The sequence below is a fragment of the Equus caballus genome, chromosome 3 (genome assembly GCF_041296265.1).
Source record: "Equus caballus isolate H_3958 breed thoroughbred chromosome 3, TB-T2T, whole genome shotgun sequence".
Classification (NCBI taxonomy): Eukaryota; Metazoa; Chordata; class Mammalia; order Perissodactyla; family Equidae; genus Equus; species Equus caballus.
Genome location: NC_091686.1, coordinates 215,963 through 234,892, shown reverse-complemented (window position 1 = coordinate 234,892; position 18,930 = coordinate 215,963). Strand labels below are relative to the sequence as shown.

The 18,930-nt window shown below is 49.6% G+C and overlaps 1 protein-coding gene across 9 annotated transcripts in view; it reads left to right on the top strand.

The window, feature by feature from the left end:
- Window positions 1-18,930, top strand: part of MYLK3 (myosin light chain kinase 3) — a 76,060-nt gene that overhangs the window by 14,731 nt on the left and 42,399 nt on the right. For 2 of the 9 annotated variants that reach the window (XM_014738317.3, XM_001490251.5), the window contains exon 1: window positions 13,605-14,333. The exons of 1 other annotated variant lie outside the window; for it this stretch is intronic. In XM_014738317.3, coding sequence (XP_014593803.1) covers window positions 13,857-14,333 — 477 coding nt within the window. In that variant the 5' untranslated portion in view covers window positions 13,605-13,856. Of the gene's footprint in view, window positions 1-4,191; window positions 4,572-7,911; window positions 8,117-9,419; window positions 9,902-13,604; window positions 14,583-18,930 lie in introns of those variants that run through there. 6 more of the 9 variants (XM_014738321.3, XM_014738322.3, XM_023636894.2 and 3 more) reach the window with 6 other exon arrangements.

Here is an 18,930-nt window from a genome sequence, read left to right as displayed (position 1 = left end):
CCAACATGAGTTGTTTAGTTTCTGGAGAGAAGAGCTGTCAGAGACTTGTTCCTTAGCTTTTGCCTGAGGCTAAATGCCAGCTGCCTGTACTTGTGGGGGGTGTGTGTGAGGGACTGGGGGTGGAAGCGGGTGGTGGAGAAAAGCAGGTGGGTACAGTTGGTCCACTGGGAGAGCTTGCCCAGGTTCCCTCAGACCGACTGGCAGCCCTCCTCTGCAGCCCTCCCAGCTTGTCCCGGGCCTGCTCTCTCCGGCGTCCAGGCGTCCTTTATCTCTTAACCCTTTCCCGTTAACTTTCTGGCTTCCAGATCTGTGCTGACTCTCATCCCCATGTGACTCCGCTCACCCTGTTCTTCAGGTTTGGGTTTACTCCTTTGTGTACTTCTGTTCCTTTAATGCAGAGTCAAGGCAGAGAGAGCATGTCTGGTTCATTAATTAAGGTTAAAAAACAACAATGCACATTTACTGTCTGCTATCCCACAAGTAACATTTCTAGGAAAAGAACTGTAAATTAATGTAGTGTTTCCATTAAAATAAATTATTTTGTATTGCTTAAAGTATACAGGTAATATACAAAAACACGATTCTTATAAAAATGCAAGGGGGCCGGCCCAGTGGCGCAGCGGTTAAGTGCGCACGTTCCACTTCTCAGCAGCCTGGGGTTCGCCGGTTCGGATCCCGGGTGCGGACATGGCCACTGCTTGGCAAAAGTCATGCTGTGGTAGGCGTCCCACATATAAAGTAGAGGAAGATGGGCACAGATGTTAGCTCAGGGCCAGTCTTCCTCAGCAAAAAGAGGAGGATTGTCAGTCATTAGCTCAGGGCTAATCTTCCTCAAAAAAAAAAAAAAAAGCAAATACAATAGCTTGTGGACTATAAAGGGAAATTAGCTTTTCCCTTCTTTTTTTTCCCCAGCTAGGTTCTGCTCTTTTCCCAGGAAGTAACTGCTATTAATAATTGGGTATATATCCTTGACGACTGCTCATCGATTTACATATCTGTGTCCATCTGTGTGATTATCAGGCTGTTTATCTTTTTAATTTAGACTGGATTAAGTTTTACATGTTGTTTTGTGAATTTTAACTTGGCTGTCTGGCTTGGATGGCTCTTCCTGGCAGTGGATGGAGAGCTATCATTCTGTCTCCTGCTGGTTGACATTTAAGTAGTTTCCTAAAAAGGCAAACTCTATTACTTTCCTGTTGCATTGACCCTTAGCGTGCTTCCCACCCAAATTGAGAAATCTTTGTCATATCTGTAAAGAATCCCAATGGATTAAAGTGAAAAACCTACCTGGATGAGTTATAGCAAGTCGAATAGATTATAATACCTGATAACATTTAGAAGTGCAATATTAAAACCTTTATTAACATTCATGTTATCCTAGCTCAGCTAATGAATGGAACAGAATCAAATCATATTTATTTTCTCAGGGTTAAGGAGGGAAGCCAGCTTGCATGTCATCTCTCAAACCTACTAATAACAACCACCTTTAAAACATACTTTAAACAAACAGGTTTAAAATGTCCTTGTTTTTCCTCTACTGTTATTTTCCTGCTGTTTCCTGCCTATTTTTCTTAGTTTATTCTCCATGCTCTAAGATCTTGATTTATTCTTTTTGTTATAGAACTTGACACTGGAAGCTGTTTAACCTCAAGAGAAGCATCACATTGCTAATTTCCAGATGAATCCTATTTATAACAATGTACAAGAATATCTATGGACAAACATACACATTTTGGGGGCCCAGATCTACATCTGACCTGGAGAAAGGTCACGTTCTCCACTTTTGAAGGGCAGAAATCCTTTGCATGGCCAGTTCTGGCAGTTCTTTATGTCGTTCCACACCAAAAGGTGGGGTTTTTTTCCCCTGGGAATGATTCATCCTGAGCTAACATCTTTTGCCAGTCTTCCTCTTTTTTTTCCTCCCTCCCCAAAGCCCCAGTACATAGTTGTATATTCTAGCTGTAAGTTCCATGTGAGCCACCGCCACAGCATGGCTACTGACAGATGGGTGAATGTGCTTCCGTGCCTGGGAAGCGAATCTGGGCCACCGAAGTGGAGGGAGCCGAACTTTAACCACCCGGCCATCGGGGCTGGCTCAGAAGGTTTCAAGAGTCTACTGTGCTTGGTTAGCTTTGGCTTTCCTTGGCTCTGGCAGAATGACTTTTCTCCCTGTTTCATATTTCTTCATCTGTAGAAGCCTGGTGCTCACTGGCCTCCCTCTGCAAGGTCAGGTCAGAACTCCAGCTTATACTCTGCTTTTAACAAAAAGGACAAGAGTTACCGTTCACTGAGCACTAAACTACTGCATGCAGGCACTATTGTACGCATTTCACATTCATTTAATACTCAAAACAATCCCATGCATTAGGCTCAGAGAGATTGAGTTACTTTCTAAAGTCACACAGTAAGCAAGTGGTAGAGCTAAGCTTCAAACCCAGGTCTGCTTAGCACCAAAGCCTGAGCTCTTAACCTCTATGCTACACTTTTACCACTTAGCCAATCAATGCTCGTGACACATGAGAAGAGCCACCTGAAGCCACTACTTACTATATGAGTGACTATCGTAGGCTAGATAATGGCCCCCCAAAACATATTCCCACCCTAATCCCTGGGACCTGTGAATGTTACTTTATATGCAAAAAAGGACTTTCAAGTGTGATTAAGGACCTTGAGATAGGAAGATTATCCTGGATTATCTGGGTGGACCCTGACTGCAATCCCATACATCATCATAAGGGAGGCAGAAGGAGCGCTGACACACACAGAAGGGTTGATAAAGCGGTGTGATCATGGAGGCAGAGATTGCAATGATGTGGCCACAAACCAAGAAATGCCTGCAGTTGCCAGAAGCTGGACGAGGCAAGGAACGGATTCTCCCTCGAGCCTCCAGAGGAAGCTCGGCCTGCTGGCACCTTGGTTTGGCCCAGTGATACTGGTTTTGGACTTGTGGCCTCCAGAACTGTAAGAAAATAAATTTCTGTTGTTTTACGCCACTAAGTTTGTGGTAATTTGTTACAGCAACCGTAGGAAACTAATATGGTGACCTTGTGACCTCTCTAGGCCTCAATTTCCTTATCTGTAAAATGAAGATATTAATGGCGCACCCCTAGAATTACAAAAAACTAATGAGTGTAAGATGTTGGCAGAGTGCTGGGCACAGGGTCAGTGCTCAAGAGAGACTGGGGATCATTGTCACCAACAGGATCCAGTAGGAGTGTGTCTGGGGAGCTTTGGGAGCACACGGGAAGGAAGAGCAAGTGACCCAGCCGCTAGTTCATATGGTGCATGACCATCCATAAGGTTAACAAGGCATTCTCGAGGCAAGGATATTGAAATTAATTAAAAGTGACAATATACTGCTTTTACTGACCAAATGGCAGTTCACAAAAAACTCTCCACCCCCTGGGGCTGGCCCGGTGGCGCAGTGGTGAAGAGCTCACGTTCCACTTTGGTGGCCCAGGGTTCGCCGGTTTGGATCCCGGGTGCGGACATGGCACCACTTGGCAAGCCATGCTGTGGTAGGCATCCCACATATGAAATAGAGGAAGACAGGCACGGATGTTAGCTCAGGGCCAGTCTTCCTCAGCAAAATGAGGGGGATTGGCAGCAGATGTTAGCTCAGGGCTAATTGTCCTCAAAAAAAAAAAAAGAAAACAAAACTCCACCCCAACTTTCTATGCCACCATCAGAAAAACACTTTTCAGGTGTTAACTCTTGTTACCTGGTGGACGCCTCAGCAACTTTCTTATTTTTCTAGCTCTGATTCTAAGTGGTCTTTCCAGGACACATGAATTAATGAAACAAAAATAAACACTTTCAATTAAAGTTGTTACATTAAAATAAAAATAAACAGGGCAACTAGGGATTGAAGTGCAAATTCAGTTGCCTGTCAGGAGTGTGATCAGTGACCTTCCCAATTTGTTGTATTGTCCATAGAAATGAGCAGAGAGAGGGCTGCACTGGTCGAGAGGCCGGGGTCCCGGACGTCTAAGGATTGTTTCTCTCTGAGGGCTGGACTGGAGTGTGGCCAGAGAGTTTGCCTTTGAGCTATTCCCATTTGTTCACCCAGCTCCAAGAGACGTCATCGCCTTCACTGTGGGTTGCCCTGCACTGTGATGGAGGAGTTAGCAGCAGAGCCTGGAGTGGCTCTCAGTGGGCCGGGGCCAGCTGACACACGCCACTTAGGTTTCCAAGGAGCCAAGCTGTCCCCACTCACCCACGGCTGATGCACTTGTGGCTAAATGCAATGCAGCCAAGGGCCCCCGGCCAGATTCAGGGCAAGAAATAGAATGCCACCTCCATCACCAGGGAAACAATGGTCTGCGTGTATGACTTAAACCGGGGCCAACGAGAAAGCTCAAAGGGACGGTCAGAGGAAGGGAGGAAGGGAGACCAGAGGGCAGCTTGCACGGATTTTGTCTTGGGTTATAACTACTGGCAAGCCACTTAGCTGCCCCCATGTGTAAGTTTATCTGCAGATAAGATGGAGGTAACAACATTTACGCATCTCAGCGGGGACTTATGAAAACAGTGTTTCTGACCTCTTGGGATCCATGGATGGAAGGTGGTATGTAAGTGCAAATGACAAACTTACTGTGTGTTTGTGTTTTCAGCAGGTGCACTAGGGACGTGTAGACCCTCCAGAGAACACTTTTAGAGTCTGATCAAAAGCAAACAATAAAAAGCAGCAGTTTTAGGTGCATGTATTTGTCTTTGGTTTGGTGCAGATTTGGGGGAATTGCATGTGTAACTCAGACTCCAGAACTGTTTTCAAACTCCTTGCTGGGTCAGCGCTCCTTACAGGTGATTAAGTCATTTGAGAACGCTGTAGTCAGGAACTGTTGTTCCCAACGCTTTGCCAACTTTGCTCCAAAATATTCCCAAATTAATTCTACCGTGTAGTTTGTGAGTTCCATGTGGAATCCGGAGCATTGATTCCCAAGTTGGAAGGTGGCAAAAATCTATTTAACAAAACTCACATAGGGTTTGCTATTTCTGAGTCATCCTTCTGAGTCTGTTGTATGTACGTGTGTTCTGTTCATTTAAGGATAAGCAGTTGACCTCAGACCTCCCTATAAGGTTATTAAATGTTGTTTTCTGTCAGCTGAGGTCCTGAGGGAGCTGTCACTCTGTTCTTTGTTAATTAAACCCCTCTCTGGTGGATATTGTCTGTCTAGACTAATTCCTGTGGGTCCAGGTGAATGGCGACTATTACAGAAAAACAAACTTGTTAAATAATACACATTTTAAACAATTAGAAAAATGCTATAGATGAAATATAGAAAATAAAGATCATCGGTAATTCTCTCATGCAGAATTAACCATACTGGCATATATGTATATATTTTAAACAAAAATGGGATTCTAATGTATGTGCGTGCTGTTTTGCGATCTGCCCTTGGGGTGAGTCTTGGCCACTTGCATCAGAGGAACACCGCAGATCCTCGGCATCTCTGGCTTGTGGTGGGGAGGGTCCTCCTTCCGTTGCGGGCGTGTGGGGTGGCGCAGTGAGGGCCTCAGCATTTCAGTCAGCACTTGCAAAAGAACTTTCAAAGACTCCTTCTCTCAGATGTCACTCCACTTCCTTAGCACTCCTGTGTTTTGGCAACAGCATGCGTCCCAGAACTGGTAAACACGTGCTGATTTTAGCTTCTGTGTGGATGAGGATCCTGTGGCCTCCCAGTCCACTTGCACCTGCTGCCAGGGCCATTCGTCTTCCCTCCCCCTCCCTTTTTTCATGCTAATAGGACTTGATTAAGGCATAACTTACATGCAGTACACGCACAAATCTTCCAGCCTGTTGAACTTAGTACAGCAGACCTGTATGCACATATGCATACCCCAATGTGCCCACCCCCCAGGATCTAAAACAGCTCCAGCATCCCAGAAGTGGCTTTGTGTCCCCTCCGAGTCAATCCCCCCACCCCTAGGCAATCATTCCATCTATTCTTTTTTTTTTTTTTTAAAGATTTTATTTTTTCCTTTTTCTCCCCAAAGCCCCCCAGTACATAGTTGTGTATTCTTCGTTGTGGGTTCTTCTAGTTGTGGCATGTGGGACGCTGCCTCAGCGTGGTTTGATGAGCAGTGCCATGTCCGCGCCCAGGATTCGAACCAACGAAACACGGGGCCGCCTGCAGCGGAGCGCGCGAACTTAACCACTCAGCCACGGGGCCAGCCCCTCATTCCATCTATTCTTAAGCACTAATTTTATCATGTTACTTCCCAGCTAAAAACATTGCATAGGACTCTTGTCCCTATATCGTGCTGCTTTGGGTCTCTGCCTGATTTCCTGGTCCACTCTCCTAAGGGTCCTGCTGCTGAATCATTTGGGCCTCCATCGGCAGCCCCTGGCCCGAGGCCACTGTCACTCCCACCTGCCAGGCTCCATGGAGCCTTGTTCACTCTGTGTCCTTCCTAGAACTGCCCTTTGTTGGCCTCCCCAAATCTCCCCCATCTTTCGAGGCTCAGCTCAAGTCCCCTTTCCTCCAAGAAGTCCTCCTTCTTTGCCAAACTTTTGTTTGATTTCTTTGCCCTCCCCCTACACCCTGAATTAGCTGACCTCACATGGCTGAGTTTCTACAAAGATTCGGGGCCACAGAAGCCCAGCCACTATGTCATTCCTGCTTATGATTCCCAAGGATCATTTATACCCTGCGGCAGACAATTTTCCAAACCCTCCCTACTTTCCTCACTCATTCTCTCCCACCATGGAGCTACCCCAGGTCTGCCACGCCCCAACCTCAGACCCTGCTCTGCCCCAGGCCCTCTCCCCACCTTTCCTTCCCCGCTGCTGGCGCTTTGCTACCCAGCTCAGCCAAATCCTGTCCTCCAGACGTCAGGTCCCCCCTTCCCCTCATTCTTCAGATTTGACACCAAAAAGTCCTGAGACCAGCTCTCCTCAGAGGGTAGGGCTCGACTGAGGGGATGAAGAGGGCATTCTTTTTATCAGATAAGGAGGGCTGGAAACACTGGTATGTCATACAGTTTTGCCCCATCCCACCCACATCATTTGTGGCCAGCAGTTAGTGACTGGCCCACGTTCTCTGCTGTTCCCATGTCTTAACCTTGCCCCTCCCCAGACTTTCTGCGTCTTCTGCGGTACAAGCAGAGTTCTGAGCTCACGAGAGTTAGCACAATCAAGGGGCTTAAATAATATATTGCAGCTCAAGTGGTTAGCGCAGGGTTGCACGTGGTCAGGCTCAGGGAAGTGAGCTGACATCAAAGACTGCAGCCCCTTCTCCGCTTCCTGTCAGCCAGGCCAGGTGGGTCGGGGTCCTGAAGTGGCGGGGGTGCGTGTCTGTCTGTCTGTCTGTCTGCGTGCCAGTGTGTGCAGAGGCTTGGCCTCCTCCTAGGCACTCGGGGAAGGCCTGGCCAGGGAGCCTCCCTGAGGCAGGAGCTGTGTTGGAGCTGGCATCTCGCTCAGCAGAAGGCGCGGGTGGTGGCCTTCTCCCCAGAGCAGCACACCCCTCATCTTTGGGGTATGTCTTCCTTGCGTCCTGAGTAGTTTTACTCGGAGAGGCAATAGCTGGACCCTCCCAGCCTGGAGCTAACCAATCAGGCTCCCAGCCAGGGTGCAAGCAGCCCCCTGAAGAGAAGCGGTTGCCAACCCCTTCCGCTGCTGACCAGCGCTTTCCTTTGTCCTGGAGGACCGCCTGAAGGCGAGGATCCCAGCTCATCCCCTGGGCCCCAGCGCTCTGGGTTTTGAACCCAGGTCAGCTCTGCCCCAGGACTCCCTCCTTGGACCACACGGTATTTGTTACACAACTGGACACTCCACTAAGTGATGCAGGAAGTAGGCCCCCGGGGACGCAGATAGCGCCCAGCAAAGCAGATAACCCCGTGAAGGCTCCAGGCCTCTGCTCGGGGGCAGGTCAGAGACAAGCGGAAATGCCAGGCTTATCGCTGCCTCCCGCCCCGTTCTACAGAAACCATCCTGGTCGGCCAGCCCACCTCATTCTTAGCGCTCCGGGCAGTTGGGCATCTCCAGGCAGAGTAAACACTGAGTTGGCACAGCTGCCACAGCCACGGGATGGGGACTCTGTGCCCCACTCCAGCACTTCGCAGTCCTAGCGCCAGAGGCCAGCAGCGGGCATCAGATTACACCCAGCTATTTGCGGTAAGGGCAGCTCTCGGCCGGTCTGCTTATGAGCCTGAGGAACAATTGTTAAGGTCACAGGACTAAGGGAGCCTCGGTGGCAATTGTTCCCCAGACCTGGGTCTTCTTGGACCAAGAAACTCAGGAGGAAGCTTTGGTTGGTGGGCACAGCCTGGGAGGGCCAGCGTAGGCCTTTCCTAACGAATGCAGAGCGTGGTGGGCAGAGAAGGCTGCGTGGCAGCTAACCCCGAAGATGTCCGCCTTGAACCCTCCGGGGCTTTCTAAATTCTGTTTCGTCTCTGGTTTCCTTTCCTCAGTAAGCTCGGCTTAACGGAGGACGTGTCTGCATTTCTGAGTGCACGTCAGCTATCAGTGCACGCAGGGGAGGTGGCCTGCGCCCGGCTGGGTGCCTGGGGAGCTGATCTAGGATTGGGGAGACGCCCCCTCTTCCTCCTGCCCCCACCCTGTGATGAGATGCCTGAGCACCCTGTCATTCTGTGGATGACCTTTGGGTGGGAGGGCTGGTAGGGGCGGTGAGTTCCACTCCCCGCCGTTTTCTCGTGCTCACCGCGGGCCAGGCGCTGTGCTAAGTGTTTTACTGACAGCCCTGTGCTCCTTGCACCATGAGCCCCTTCGCAGACGGGGAAAGCTGTGCTCGGAGAGGCTCAGTCGGCGCCCGGCCGCGCAGGCCCAGCCCGCCCATTCGTGTGACGTGGAGAAGCGCACCTTTCCTGGGGCCATGTGGCCCGCGGCTCGGAACAGTGCCGCGGTGCTTGATTGTCAGCACAGGGCGGGTCGCTGCCGCACCCGTGGTGGACACGCACCTTGCGCAGCGTCCGCCACGCCGCGCCCCCTCCATGCGGTGCCCTCGACCTCCGCCCCAGCCGCGGCCCGCCCGCGCCCGCGCGCCTGGAGCCCTGCAGCCGTTTCTCCTGTGTTCGCCTCCGCGTCCCTCCTCCGCGATTTTGTGCGTTATCTGTGGACTTCCTGTTAGGAGAAATAAAGATTCGGCTCTCGCTCTCCCCACTCTTCCTCTCCCACCCTCACAATAGATAGATCACTCTTTTAACTTAATGAAGCGTTTGCCTTATGGCTGTAAATATCATTTACTGCAAAATCAATTATGTACTTTAATCTCCCTCTTTCCTGTAAGACCCCTGGTTTTCTTGGAGTCTTGAATTCCTTTTGTTCCCCTTTTGCCCTGTCTGCCGGTATCATCCCAATGGCTAACACCTGAGCGCTCACTGTGCGCCCAGCACCGCGCGAGGCGCCTGGCCGCCCGGAGAGGAGGCGTTGTTCCTCTCCCGTTGCCGGCGGGAAGCGCAGGCGCAGAGCGGTGCAATCAACTGGCCCACGATCCCTCCTAATCCCTGCAAAGGCAGGAGTCAAATCCAGACCGTCAGACGCCAGGCCCTGTGCTCTTAACATTTTCCTGCGCGTCTTTAATTATATTATGTTGTGTACTGTTTTCTCCCCCTGGAGTTCTCCCTTTTGGGGACTCTCCATCCTCCTGCTTCAACTTTGGGCCTAAGTGGAAGCTGTTGTTTCCCAGAGCTCTGGTTTTTATTTGTTTAGCCCCTCATTTTGCTGGAGTATATCTTAAAGCAGCTTCCTTAGAAAGGCATACATTTTTTACATCCTTGCAAGTCTTAAAACTCTTCATTCTGTCCTCTGACAATGGTGCACTGTCCTCAGAATTCTAAGGGGAAATGCTTTCTCATCTAGAATTTTACATCAAGCCCGTCTTCCTGCATCCAGCTGTTTTTAGGACAGGAAGTCTGATGTCATTCTGAGTCCAGGTGTTTGGTATGTGATTTCTTTTTTTATTTTAAGTTTTGGGGAAGTTTGATCGTCTCTTTATTCCTGTGTTCTAAAATTGCATAATGACTGTAGTATTTCTCTGATAAATTCCTTCCCTCTTTCTTTCGTTTCTTCTCCTGAAACGCCAGTTAATTAGATGTGGGACCCGCTGGATCCATTATCTAACTTTCTTATCTTTTCTCTGTTAACCTACGTGTCTTCATCTTTTAGTTCTAGTTTCTGGGATGTTATCTTTATTTTCTAATCCCTATATTGGATTTAAAGTTTTTAATTTCACAAACTCTCCTTTATTCTATGCTTGTTCTTTTTCCATAACACCCTTTTCTGTTTTTGTATGTGTGTGAGGAAGGTTGGCCCAGAGCTAACATATGTTGCCAATCTTCCTCTTCTTTTTCTGCTTGAGGAAGATTGTCGCTGAGCTAACATCTGTGCCAGTCTTCCTGTATTTTAAGTGGGATGCCACCACTGCATGGCCTGATGAGTAGTGCTAGGTCTGTGCCGGGATCTGAACCCGTGAACCACAGGCTGACAAAGTGGAGCGTGGGAACTTAATCAGCACGCCACCAGGCCAGCCCCGCTCTCTTATTTAATAGATGGAATAGCCTTTCACACTTTTCTGTGGCTACTAGTGAGAGCTTTTTTGAAACTTTCTTCTAGTTCTTGTTTTCCCTGTTTCTTCCACAATTATGTTTCTATCTGTTTTGGGCTTCCCTTTTCATCTTGGGTAGTTTCTTTGAATACTTGGTAATACTTTTTTGTCTCTGGATACTTCAAAATAAGGCACAAAAAGCTTAGGTGGGTGGTTCAGGCTGGTTGACTGCTTGGCTTTGTTGAGATGGCCAGATGGGAGCTCCCAAGGGACCCCCAAGGCCCAGCGTAGAACTGTTGTATTGTGGACTGTTGAGTTTCTCCAGAAACAGACCTCTGATCTCCAGGGCAGGTGGGGGCGGTCCTAGCCGTGCCTGTCTGTGCAGGAGTCGGGCAGGAGGAGAGCCAGCGCTTTGGGATGGGCTCCTCAGCCTTGCATTTCTGCTCCCCTCTTACTCCACCTGCAGTCTCAGGGTCCACAGGTCTCCCGGGGGTTCCACAGGGAAAGCTGGCTGTCACCAGAAAGACCAAGGAGGAGTCTTGGGGTTCAGTGTGTGCTGACCTCAGCCTATGGTAAGTCAGCCGGTGTTCTTCCAGGAGGGGGTCAGCTGCCCTGTCCTCACCCAGGAGAGATGAGGTGTCATTGGGTTTGCTACTCTGTGTCCATCCAGCTCAGCAGCCTCTTCTCTGGTCTGTGTGCTCTGGACTTGGGGGTGGAATGCCTCCCCTAGCCTCTGGTCAGTTACCATTGCTCAAAAAGAATTGCCCATGACTCTTGCCTTGCCCTGTGCAGCAGGGAGAGTTGGAGAGAAGCCGCACATCGGCCCTCGGAGAACCCATGCGCTCAGAAATTCATTTCTCTTGTGGGAGGAGGAATGAGAGGGATTCAAAGCTGGCTCTCTTGGCTGCTCCTTTTCATCAAAGAAGCCTCAGTGAATTCTCCTGTTCGCGTATTCGGAACTTTCTCCCACAGGGGCCCAGAGCGTACTTCTGGGAATTGTCAGGGTTTCCCACCCTGTGCTCATTTGATTGTTCTGGGAAACCCCAGCTGCTGCCTCCTCCTTCCCCAGCCTCCTGCTTCCAGCTGGAGCCTCCTTAGTTCATTCCTTCCATACAGTTGTACTGACACCCACCCTGTACCAGGCATGTTGGTGTGCCTGGGGGTGGAGGCAAGCCTAAGAGGCACTGTTCTGGCCTCAGGGAACTTCAAAGTGGTTCTGGAACAGTGGATGGCAAACCAGCCACATTTCTAGTACGCCAGCTGCCTTGCAATCACGTGTTGCTTAAGGGAGACGTGGGGCAAATCTTTTTTTAATTAAATAATTAGCTTTTGATGTAGATGTGTGTCTGGGGCATTTGTTTGTTTCCTGTGGGTGCGTCTGGACTGTCAGTTAACCTGGGGCTTGCCTGGATGCCAGTTGCTGTGAAGATCCCTTCGGCAGCAGTCATAATGAAGCAGGCTGTGGTGTGCATTGGTGGAAGCTCTCTCCCAGAGACTGGGTCTGTCTCTTTAGACTGGTGGGGACTTCATTCCACAAATGTTATCTGCACCTACTAAAGGACAGACCCTGGACTAAGAGCCAGACTTCCAGAGATTTCTCCAGGCACCCCACTTTCCAAAGTTTGAGCCAGGGAACCCTAGTTCCGCAGGGAAGTACTAACTGGGAAGTGCTGGGCACGGAGGGAGTCCCTGGCCAGAGGCTGGCTTCTTTCTGTGGAGATGAGGTCCTGCTGAGACGCATGGTGAATTCACAAGAGGGGCTGAAGCAGTCTTTCCCAATTTTCTTTTTCCAAGGAGAGTTTGTTTATTTGTGTGTTTGTTTTAAACCGCAGTGACTATAACAGACCAGGGCTCTTTTGAGCATGCTCCAGGCTAGTCCACCAGTGACACGCAGGACTGTGTTCCCCAGAAAAAGGTCTGGATTTCTACATGGGCTGCTTAGGGCAGCTGTCCCGATAGAGGGCAGATAATGAGGGGTGTGTGGTCAAGCTGTATTTGCATAGCAGGCACAGTGTGTTTAGGGCTCACCTGTAGCTTAAAATAGCAAAACGATCTCAAGGTGCTTTTAGCTATCAGATTTCCAGGAAAAAGTTTATTCTCATGATTGCTTTTATTCAGAAGGGGGAAGCTTGGGGGACACTGAAGTCTCCCTCCCTGGTGCCAGCGTTGGCTGCAGCTTCAGGAGGCCATGTGCCAGGGCGACCTTGGACGAATTCCCCCTCTGTCCTTGCTTTCTCTCTGTGACCGCCTGGAAGAAAATGGTGTCAGTCAACTGCTCTCCGGCAGCATTGGGACTCTGTGGCGCCCCCTCACGTGCCCCCTCAATGCCAGCCTGCGCATCTCTTTTTGTCTGCTTCATTTATTGATGCTTTTGTGAAAGTTCTGTTTGAACCAAGGGTTTTGAGTCTAATACGTTTGGAAACCACAGGAAGCACGGGCCCCCTTGCTCTCCAGGGTCCTGCTGTGTCTGTTTCTGTTCAGAGGTTGAGTGCCCAGTACCTGCGTAGTCATTGTTGGGGAAGCGGGGGTAACGGCAGATGTGCCCTGGTTCGCTCTGCGAGGAGCATGGCCTGCAGATGGCACTTGGCGAGTAGCCTAGGCCATTGTCCCTCACTTCTATTTTTAGGTACAAGTGACTAGTGACTGAGGGCCCCGTGTGGGGAGAGACCTGCAGACTCACCCTACAGGCAACCTAAATATAAATATATGTTTGGGTCATCAGTGAAGTCAGGGCACCAAAAATTTGTTTTTAATTTGCAGAAGCCTCAAAATTTTCATCATGGCAAAAATCAGAATGGCCTCATATTTATACTTGGTCTTGCTTTTTATTGTGAATTAGATGTGTGTGTGGCGGGTGGGACACCATCTGCTCCTCAGTGCTTTGGGCTTCTGAAGCTCTAACTCTGCCCTGGGATCCTGGAGGCCCCTTGTAGAGTCCAGCTTTCAGATCTGTTTACCTAAAGGACCCCTTCTCTTCTAACCTTTAGTTTTAGCTACACGAACTCCTGCCTGTGCCCTGGATAAATTCTTAAAATAATTGTCCATCAGCAGCCTCTCAGAGAGGAATGTTAAATGTTGCCATGATGTCAAAGGGGCCCCAAGGAGAAAGGTCTGGGCCAAACCCAGCCTGTCACTCCTGGCCCGCGACAGAGTGGGAGATAAGAAAGGCAAAGGCTCAGAGAGAGCCTGGTCCCCTGGGCTCCCTGAACAAGCCAGGCCCTCCGTGTGGGTGGTACTGCAGGGCCAGGCTGTTCGCTACCAAGAACAATGGACTTCCAGACACCACTGCCCAAGTGACACCAGGGGTCTGTGGCTCTTCCAGTTCCTCGCCCTTGTCAAGCCTGCATCAGGATGTCAGGAGCCTCCAACGATAGTTTGGGGACCCCGGGGCTGCCGGTGTCAGGCAAGATGTGCTTAACTACCATGGACAAAAAGCTTAACCTGCTGAATGAAAAGGTTGACAAACTCTTGCATTTCCAAGAAGATGTCACAGAGAAACTGCAGTGCATGTACCAAGGCATGGGCCACCTGGAGCAAGGCCTGCACCGGCTAGAGGTCTCCCAAGTTCTGGGCCCGGCTGGGGCCAGCCATACTCCTCCAGCTGATGCGCAGGCTGGGTGGCCAGAGGTCCTGGAGCTGGTGAGGGCTATGCGGCAGGATGCTGCCCAGCATGGCGCCAGACTTGAAGCCCTCTTCAGGATGATGGTGGCCGTGGACAAGGCCATAGCTTTGGTGGGGGCTGTGTTCCAGAACTCGAAGGTGGTGGATTTCATCATGCAAGAAAGTGTCCCCTGGGGGGAAGGAAGCCATACCGTTGGCCCTGCAGAGGTTGGTTCCTTCTTTCCTGCCCCAAGGCCCTTCTGGCTAGAAGGGAGGCCCAGAGGCCCCGGTTGGGAAACTAGCCAGCTGGCTGGTCTTAGGAGAGGTGGGGGGCTGTTGTCTCCTTCTTGTGCCTCCTGCATGATCTGTTGATGGGGAAAAGGAGAGATGGAACATTAAAGGTCATAGGTGGATTTCCAGACAGGACACTAACTGGCTGCTCTTCCCAGGGAAAAGAAGAGGAAGCGCCCTGGCAAGGTTTGTGGGGCCGTGGGCAGTCCCAGGGCACTTAGAAGTGGGGATAAACCGGTCATTAGAGAGAGGAGGACTATGATGCTCCCTGGACATCCCAATGACTTCTCTCTGCTCCTTTCTGTGCCTTCACACCTGGGGTGGGAGACAGGTGGGGAGCGTCAGTTTACCCTGACCGAGCCCCCATTCAGGAACCCAAACCCTTCTCCCTTCCTGTCCCCAGCCTGCTCTGTGCCAGAGTGGGCAGAGTGTGCAGCTGCCTGTGGGGAGAGGAGTGTTGACACTGACCCATGGGGGACACAGGGCAGGCGGGAGCCGGAGCCTGGGGGTGGAGTGTGGCATTTCTGGGAGCGGCTGTTCCCAAGGTTTGCATAATCAACTCTGCTGGCTAATGGAGGTTTGGCTGGGCTGGGGTGTTTGTGTGTGTGTGTGTGAGGTGTGTAGAGTCAACACTCTGTTTGGGAACAGCTAAGGATCAGCCACTTAGCAACACTCAGACGGCTTGGAGCCACCATTTCAGATCCCTGCAGCCACCCACCTGCCTCTGGCAGGAGGTAATCTGGGGTCTACAGGGGTCCAGCCTTCACCTGGTGTCAGCCACTGAGGCTTTCAGAGCAAGGCTGCAGGAGTTTGCCTTCTCTCCCCACCCCCAGCGGGCCGGGGCTCACCCTGCTGACCTCTTCTGTCCCTGCCCTGCAGCCTCTCCCAGAGCAGGCGCCCTGCACCCAGCCCCCTGCGTTCCGCACCTCCCCGGTGCGAGGTGTGCCTTCTGCCCTTGCCGCTGAGAACCAACTTCAGCTTTAAAAAGGAGCATTAATCTAACATATGCACATGGCAAACACACTCCTGTGGTGTAGAGAGCCCACGCCTCCCTCCTGCCCGTCTCCTGGTCTCCGGGATAGCCATCCTCCTGAGCATCACGGGGCCAGTCCTGCGGGGCCGTCCGGCCGTGGTCCAGCCATCAGCACATTGGTGTACACACCACCTCTTCACTTTATTTTGTTTTAACTCAAATATTATTCACATTGTTCTGGCTTTGATTTTTCTTTTTTTACTTAATATATTTTGGACATTATTTCATATTTGCACCTAGAAAGCTTCCTCATTCTTATTTCTTAAAGTTGTAGAGCTCTCCATTTTGGGGTTATGTCTTCATTTGTCAATCAGTCCCATATTGTTTTGTTTCTATCGTTTCTCATTTTAGCTATTATAGATAACGATGCAGTGAACGTCTGTAGAAGCGTGAGTTATCTGTATGATGCACTCCCAAAGTGGCAATGCTAAGCCAAGGGGTGAATTTGTAAAACCGACCTTCCAAGAAGTCACTCTAACTTAGTCTCCTATTTATAACATATGGGAATAATTGTTGCCGCCACTTTTGGTAACACATATTATGCAGCTTTTTGATTCTTTGCCTGTGTGGTGAATAAAAACTGAGATCTTATTGTGCATCTGCTTTTTTTTTTTTTTTTACATTTTAGCATAAAAATTTTCCAACGTTTGTAAAAATAGAGACTGGTATAATAGACCCGGCGAGCCCATAACTGGAGGCCAATTTTGTTTCATCCCCTCCCCCACCCACTTCCTTCTTTCCAGATTGTTTTGAAGTAAATCTGGGACATTGGATCACTTCTTCCATAAATATTTCAGCATTTATGTCTAAAAGATAAGGGCTCTTTTAAAAATATAGTCATGACACCATTATCATACCTAAACAGTAACTTAATACGACCAAAGTCAGTGTTCAAATTTCTTATGCTTTTTTAAAATTTGAGTCAAGATTCAAATAAGGCCGTCGGTTATATTATATACCTCTCAAAGCTAACTCTTTTATTTTACTTCATAAAAAAATGTAAAGTTCTTTTTAGGGAAAATTTCAAACATAACCGAAAGTAGGTAGAATGATGTATATCATTGTAGTTTTTAATTTGTATGTATTTTACTAGAAACTTGAGCATCTTTCATAGATTTAAAACCTTTTGTATTTTTCTGTAAACTGCCTGCTCATGTGCTTTTCCCTCTTTTCTATTTCAGTTTTTTGCCTTTTTCTTACCGATTTGTAAGAGCCCTTCACATGTGCTGCAGGAATTTAGGCATTTCTGGATAGGATGAAGTCATAGAACCTTCTGTTTCTGAGTTCTCGTGACGTTTCCTGTCTGTACTGCTCCCCTGGCATGTGGTTGATCTCTCTTCTGGTCCTTGTGTTTAGGACGGATTTCAGTAACCATCTATAGTTTTGGATCTCGTCTCCAGTCAGGCTGTCAGCTCCTTATTGGCGCAGGCCACGAGGCGTCTACTTCCCTCTGTGTCCGGCAGCTAGGATGGGTCTCACAGGAGAGGTCAGAGAATGGGCTGTTAAGTAGATGAGACGGAGCCCCAGCTACTGATCACCTTGTTGGTGCTGAAAACGGTGCATCATGGAGACTTTCTGGAGACCCTCTTTGTATTTCCTAAGAGAGTAGAGGCACAGTAATCATTTGTGGAATTGAATTAAATGCTAGCACTGGCTGTAAAATTTGAAAATTATGCCAGGATATCCTGAAGGTCCTCCTTGGGTCTTCTGAAGTGCCCAGTGGCACTTCATTTGGTTGTAATAATGAGTTCGATTATTACGAGAAGCCAGGTGCTTTCTCATGAAGGACGAGTTCAGGCTTAGCCAGGGGTGGGCTCAAATCATGGGCCAGCTGCTGAGAAGACCCCAGTCCTCTAGAATGGTGTTTGGAGTCTCTCCTGCTTCCTCTGGGTGCGCCAGACAAGGCAGGGACCAAAGGTTGAGTCCTGAAGACAAAATCAGCTTTGTGTGTGTGCGTGTGCATGTGTGGGTGTGCCTGCCCACACCAAAGACAGGAGGAAGGAGAGGACAATCTGAGCCCAACAAGGGCTGCCCAAGGACAGTCTGTTCGAGTCCCTTTCCACCTGTGGGGTGAGACGGGAGGCAGGCCGTGATGATGCCTCCAGCTCCCCCGCTACACGGGCGCGGGACAGAGTCTGCAGGAGGAGGCCCAGGGAGTGGTCTCTGCCGAGCAAGGCGTCCAGGTCACACTGATGACGGTGGGGATAATTGTGGTGACAGCAGCTGGCTTTATTTATCAAGTGCCCACCGCATGCCAGCCGCTGGGCTAGGTGTTTCCACTGTTGTGTTGTTACCATTAGGAGGACAAAGCTCGGTGTCCTGGAATCCCAAAGGCACGAGCAGGTCACAGGCTGGAGAAAGGTGGGCACAGTTAGGAAAACAGCAGAACCAACCTCATCCTTAATGTCAGGGGACACTCGAGAGCGCTGAGGGCTGTGGTGTCCTGGTTAGAGGGAACTGCTCTCGCCACCTTTTGCCATATGGCCCTAGGGTTGCCAAATCTTCAGATTTTTTTCAAGAGAAGCTGGGAACCTATACTTTTTTTCTAATCAGTTTTATTAAGGCATAATTTACGTACAATAAACCACACATCGACATACCAAATATGTACGGTTGAAGTATACAGTTCAACAAATGTTAAACACCCAAATCACCACCACCACAATCAAAATATGGAACAATTCTATCACCCCACCAGGGAAGTTAGAATTTTAATATAAAAATCTCCTAGATTTAAAATGTTGATAACATTTAACAAATTAAAAATTTAAAAATACTGTGCGAGCCAAACAAAATGCTTCTTGAACTCTCTTTGGCCTCTGGGCTCCCTGTTGGGGCCTCTGTGGACAAGGGCCTTCAGTGGGCCTTCGGGCTCTGGGCTGAGGCCAGAACTGCTGCTGTGACAAGTGCCAGGAAAAGTCTTAGGGGCTTCACCAGCCAAAGGCTCAGCACCCCCAGAAGCCAGGGGGACCCAGCAAGGGTCAGACCATCTAGAAATACTTGCACTTAGAAATACTGAGTGCTGCGACTGTTTCAAGAGGGAGAGCTCGTGTGAGCCACGCGCCCGTGTGGTGTGGGCCCTTCAGAGTTAAGGAAGAGCTGCTGGGAGCTTCTCTGGGCCGGGCTCCGAGTGTCCTTACATGATCAGCTTGTGGAACACAGACAACTCTCTGTCTCAGGCAGGAAAAAATCACCAGAGATATTGAGCACTTACCATGTGCTAGGCATGCCTCTTAGAACACTCCACAAATTAACTCCCCAACCCTCCCACTAACTTTATGAGTAGATACTATTCTCCCTATTCCACAGATGAGGAAAGTGTTGCAGAGAAGTTAAGAATTTTGGCCAAGTGGTAAAGGTGGAGTTTAAACCAAGTGAGTCTGGCTGAAGAGTCTGAGAGTCTGTGCTCCTGGCTCTACCTCTGTCCTGGAAAGGGGTGACCGTGGATCCACCTGTCCAGCTCCCAGGCAGGCATTGTGAATTGATAGTGGCACTCTTTCC